General features: G+C 45.8%; 1 protein-coding gene across 1 annotated transcript in view; it reads left to right on the forward strand.

Moving 5' to 3' along the window:
• LOC135537254 (contactin-1-like) overlaps positions 1-5,733 on the forward strand; it is a 52,625-nt gene extending 46,892 nt beyond the window's left edge. The window contains exons 19-23 of the mRNA XM_064963439.1: positions 2,398-2,519; positions 3,023-3,212; positions 3,307-3,428; positions 4,115-4,271; positions 4,524-5,733. Of these exons, the coding sequence (XP_064819511.1) occupies positions 2,398-2,519; positions 3,023-3,212; positions 3,307-3,428; positions 4,115-4,271; positions 4,524-4,606 (674 nt within the window). The 3' untranslated portion in view covers positions 4,607-5,733. The remainder of the gene's footprint in view (positions 1-2,397; positions 2,520-3,022; positions 3,213-3,306; positions 3,429-4,114; positions 4,272-4,523) is intronic.
• Positions 5,734-6,000: the final 267 nt, after the last annotated feature.

The following is a 6,000-nucleotide window of genomic DNA, read 5'->3' on the forward strand; positions in this document are numbered from 1 at the left end:
CCTAACCCTAGCCTCAGCCCTAACCCTAGCCTCAGCCCTAACCCTAGCCTCAACCCTAACCTGTAGCCCTAACCCTAGCCTCAACCCTAACCCTAGCCTCAGCCCTAACCCTAGCCTCAACCCTAACCTGTAGCCCTAACCCTAGCCCTAACCTTAACCCTAACCCTAACCCCCTCAGCCCTAACCCTAACCCTCAGCCCTAACCCTAGCCCTAACCCTAACCCTCAGCCCTAACCCTAACCCTCAGCCCTAACCCTCAGCCCTAACCCTAACCCTCAGCCCTAACCCTCAGCCCTAACCCTAACCCTCAGCCCTAACCCTCAGCCCTAACCCTAGCCCTAACCTTAGCCCTAACCCTAATCCCTAACCCTAACCCTCAGCCCTAAACCTAACCCTCAGCCCTAACCCTAACCCTCAGCCCTAACCCTCAGCCCTAAACCTAACCCTCAGCCCTAACCCTAGCCCTAACCCTAGCCCTAACCCTAACCCTCAGCCCTAACCCTAACCCTAACCCTCAGCCCTAACCCTAACCCTCAGCCCTAACCTTAGCCCTAACCCTAATCCCTAACCCTAACCCTCAGCCCTAAACCTAACCCTAGCCCTAACCCTAGCCCTAACCCTAACCCTCAGCCCTAACCCTAACCCTCAGCCCTAACCCTAACCCTCAGCCCTAACCCTAGCCCTCAGCCCTAACCCTAGCCATGGTAAACATGTTCTTTAACCTCTTCAAGATGATAGTGTCATGACGTTGCCATCTTTGGGTACAGCGAGAATCATCCCCCTCTCTCTGTCTCCTACAACTAGTCAGAGAGGTCGTAAATTCTCCTACAACTGGTCAGAGAGGTCGTAAATTCCTGGAGGAGATGATCTCCTCATGGCCACAGTATAGAGACAGAGTGAATTTTCATAGAGAACAAAGGAATTTCTTCCACCTCACAGAACTTGAGGTCCGAACAACATTTATGTTCCGGAGAAGGTATAACACATCGGTGAAGAATCCAGCTACGAACTGGTCCAGTTTGTACAATTTGGTGAAGCTCATGGGAGACTGTGCGGCCACATTACCATAATGCTGTTTATATAACAGCCTCAGATATGAGGTTTACATCTAATTGTTGTATAAGATGAATGAGTGAGGATGATACTGTTTGTATAATTGAGTCATGTGATTTTGGACTGTTTAATGAAGGAAACTCCTATTCCCTTTGGAGCTTAACTAAATCGGAGGACCGCCCATGAGCCCAGTTAGGGTCAGGCATCCTGGGACAGGCCCTTTTCTGCAACTCCCGAATAAAACCCCAACTTTGAGAATTTCTCAACAGACCATGTTTCTCTCCATTACGAGAGGACAAAGGTTGCAGACCAGCTTAACTCGATAACTAGAGGGCCAAGGTTTGAGACCAGACTGCTGAATCTTTTAATCATCCCACGAGGTTAAACTTTTAGACTATCGATACCGACAGAATAAGAACAAGATATTAATTACTAGTCTGCAGGTAGGAATTCGGTATCATTGAACGCGAAGAATGACAACCGCCGAAACATCTATCCATAACGACATGAATGAATGTCACTCTGAACTATCCATCCTAACCACGACAGAGAGAGAGACGGACAATTCTACAAAAGAAACAAACTTTTCAGCAGAGATCCCGACGACACACTGAACGTAAATATATATATTGATTGCAATTATTCCCGAATGAGTGAGCATTCATGTTCAAAGGATTAGCATTTCAATTGTTACAATTATCAACTGTGTGTTGTCTTATTTCAGTCAACCCCCACTCCCCCTTTGTCTAACAAGCTGCCATGCCGGTTCAGCCCACTAGGGCACATTCCCCTATCATTTCTTGTAACCATATTTACATGGTTTGTTTGTGTGTGCATTTCTGTGATTGTTTAGTTAGTTAATAAATAAATTATTTAAGACAATTGATGTATGGATGACTCATAGTGAAGACTGGGTTTGTGCAGATAACCAACAATTTACAACGTTTGGAATGAGACTAACGTGAGGTAAAATAAATAATTAATTAATCAGAAGACTATCAGATATGAAAATATTCAAAAAGTTATATTAGAAAAATTCTAACTTTGTAATCTGAATATTTTCCTTGGTGCCCCGACCTAGTTATATACAGTTACCTGATTAATTAGTTAATCGCGTAATACTAATTACAGATAATCTTTGTTAAAAACTAAAAGTCTTCATTTAATGATAGTAAAGACATGACAATTGGCAGCCTTTACAAGTTTCTCTCAATCTGATCTACCCCTCTCCCCCTCTCTCTCTCTCTCTCTCTCTCTCTCTCTCTCTCTCTCTCTCTCTCTCTCTCTCTCTCTCCCTCTCTCCCTCTCTCCCTCTCTCCCTCCCTCCCTCCCTCCCCCCACTAGTCCCCTCTGAGTCTCCTACAGATGTATACTCCAGGCCTGTCTCGTCCCATGAAGCTCTGGTCTGGTGGATACCAGTCATGGACACTGGTACCGGCCTTCAGCAGTACATAGATGGATACCAGGTCTGTTGCTCTTTAAAGTTCCTGGATGTCTAGTGATGTCCATGATTTATGGGGAAGGACACATTTTCCTGCTCAGATTACGAATGATGGTCTGGTTAAGTGATCAGGAAAAACACATCTCACTGGGCACAGACGTCAGTTCAACATCTTGTTTTGATTTACATTTGGCTGAGTTGTCAACTAACGTGAATTTAATGTGAAATCAACAACAACAAAAGTATCATGTCATTGGATTTATGTTTAAAGTTGGGTGAGAAAAAAATACGAAATTCCCTTGATGATTTTTTGCAAATACAATCAGTTGTTTTTGCCCAGTGGGATGGCCCTTCTCATGAGACTCTAACAAATAAAATACCTTGTGTTCAACTGTGGCTTCCTTGCCAGCCTGACGTGAAAGAAGAATAGGTCTCTGTGTGAGGAACTGGTGAACATTTTGATTGGATCACCAGTTTTGGTTCAAATTGATTGACACCTGCTCTGACCAATCCCGGCTTTCTGACCAGGTGAAGTACTGGAGGAAGTATGACGATACAGAGCCGGGGGCCAATCGTATCTTTGTGCCCGCCTCCATGAACCAGACCAGGCTGGAGAACATGCTGCCAGACTCCCACTACCTCATCGAGGTCAGAGCCTACAACGGAGCCGGTGTCGGCCCTCCCAGCGAACACTGCGAGATGTTCACCAAGAGAGCACGTAAGACCAGATGCCAAAACCACACTGGAATTCCATATACAGTACATGTCTATTGTAGGTGATCCCGTTGAGATTAATATTCTATTCTCTGCAGCTCCAAGTGTGGCTCCCCAAATGTGGCGTTACATCAGCTACTCTGGCAAGTGGCTGTACGTGTGGTGGCACCACATCTCCTACGACTGGTTTGGCAATGAGTCCTTCCCACTATATTATAAGGTATTTAAAGGCATTTTACTTTGTTTCATTTGAATCTTGCAGCAACTGGTGTGATCCAGTTTGAGCCTGTGGAAATAAGTGTCCTCAGAAGACAAGAAATGTCTCCTCTCCTCTCCTCTCCTCTCCTCTCCTCTCCCTCTCCTCTCCTCTCCCTCCTCTCCTCTCCTCTCCTCTCCCTCTCATCTCCTCCTCTCTCCTCTCCTCTCCTCTCCTTTCCTCTCCTCTCATCTCATCTCATCTCCTCTCCTCTCCTCTCATCTCCTCTCCTCTCCTCTCCTCTCCTCTCCTCTCCTCTCCTCTCATCTCCTCTCCCTCCTCTCCTCTCATCTCCTCCCTCTCCTCTCCTCTCCTTTCCCTCCTCTCCTCTCCTCTCCTCTCCTCTCCTCTCCTCTCCTCTCCTCTCCTCTCCTCTCATCTCATCTCATCTCATCTCATCTCATCCCTCTCCTCTCCTCTCCTCTCCTTTCCTCTCCTCTCCTCTCCTCTCCTCTCCTCTTCGCCTCTCATCTCCTCCTCTCCTCTCCTCTCCTCTCCTTTCCTCTCCTTTCATCTCCTCTCCTCTCCTCTCATCTCCTCTCCTCTCCTTTCCTCTCCTCTCCTTTCCTCTCCTTTCATCTCCTCTCCTCTCCTCTCCTCTCATCTCCTCTCCTCTCCTCTCCTCTCCTCTCCTCTCCTCTCCTCTCCAGGTGATGTTCAGGAAGACTGGCTACATCACAGGGCCGATCTACATGACGGGCTGGCACTTCATTGACTTCCCCATGCCCCAGGTAGGGGACTACGAGCTGGAGGTCAGAGGTCGCTATGAGGGTGGAGACGGCCCCATCAGGAAGATCAGGCTTCAGGGTAAGTAAGGGACAGATGGGTCTACTGGTTAGTATCTGGTTGGGGAATTGAAGGGCCATGTCAATTTGTGGGTGAATCTCAAAAGTAATTTCCTCGATTCCTTGATTATTTGATTCCTCTCTCCTCACCTTCTCAAAACGTCAGAGGGAAAGGAGGAAAAGATCTGAGGAGGAATATTCTTTTGAGTGTGTTTGTTGTCCAGACAGTGTCTTACCCAGCATGCCTCTTACCGTGTCCCCTCCCCTCCTCCAGGTAAGGCGTCTTTCCTGAGACCCACTCTCAGTCTGGCCGCCATGCTACTGCTGGCCCTGTGCATCGTGGGATTGGGGATATAGAGACCCAGGACATGTCTGGGTGGACTGTGGGAGGTTTGACAGAAACAACTCTCACATCAACTTCCTACATCTCCTTAAGGACGTCCAATCTTTCCTGAACCTCTTACTGTCTGTATGTCTTCCCACAACAAAACAGAGCACCGTGTCACCATACAGAAATGACCTGCCGTGCTGTAGAATCTACGAACGTTACTCTACTGTAAGACATCCAAGAAATCCTCTCTGATTTATTTATTGAACAGGTACTGAAGGAATTGAACGGGTACAAAAGAGGAATAGATTTTTTTCAATATGCCTTATGATGAATCATATTGTACAATCTTCCCAACATATTCTAGCCCGAAATGTATAAGACAATGACGGACTGTAATCAACACTACACTGTATGGCGTTTGTAATGAGTGAACTGTAAAGGAATGATCAGAGTAAGATTGTATGCAGCTCAGACACCAACTACACAGCCTCTTCCTCCGCTTGACTCACCCAGCGGTTTGGATATTTAGTCTCCACACGTTTGCCATTGCAAGACGACACCAGATTAGAAGTAATGTGTGTTTATGTTTGATTGGTTCCTTGGAGAATCCTTTTAATTGTTCTGTATTGGTGCTGCTGTGAAAATAGATATTTAGTTTTGTTTCCTTTTCTGTTTATTTATCTCTTCAGATTCGTATACACACACACACACACACACACACACACACACACACACACACACACACACACACACACACACACACACACACTCGGCTCATATGGATATCGCTATAACCAACTCTGCAGAGATTGCTAGCTTTGAATGCTATTCTTTCTTACACTGTACTATACACACCGTTAATTAGCTTCGCATTCATAGTGAATTCTGTCTTCTAGATGCGCAAGCGAAAGCCATATCGCTACGACAATGCCCGGTATTTAGGCTTGTTCTGATTTTTGCACTGACGATGGCAGAATGTTTTAACAGAATGGTAACAAGAAATCAGGGTTGAAGAATATTGATGTGCTGCTGTTTTATTTTATTATAGGATTTGTTTTCCCTTGTTATGTATACGAGGATCATGCTGTAAACTCATTAAATAGAATACACATGAATGCTCCAGGATTGTAAGTATCATGTGAGCGTCACTAAATCTTGAGGTTTATTTGTTGTATTACTTTCATCATGCCAGCAGGGGGTAGCATTCCTTCATTTTACATTATTTACAGTTTGCAGCCACTCATCTATGAAGACCTTCTGCCAATCAATGTGAAAGGTGCGTCAGTACCTCTCGAGTGGACCTTTAGCAGTCCTTATAGACCAGTACCTGTGGAGTGGACCTTTAGCAGTACCTTAGTGGACCTTTGGCAGTCCTTATAGAGCAGTACCTGTGGAGTGGACCTGTGGCAGTCCTTATGGC

Source organism: Oncorhynchus masou, unplaced genomic scaffold, assembly GCF_036934945.1.
Source record: "Oncorhynchus masou masou isolate Uvic2021 unplaced genomic scaffold, UVic_Omas_1.1 unplaced_scaffold_733, whole genome shotgun sequence".
In the NCBI taxonomy this organism is placed as follows: Eukaryota; Metazoa; Chordata; class Actinopteri; order Salmoniformes; family Salmonidae; genus Oncorhynchus; species Oncorhynchus masou.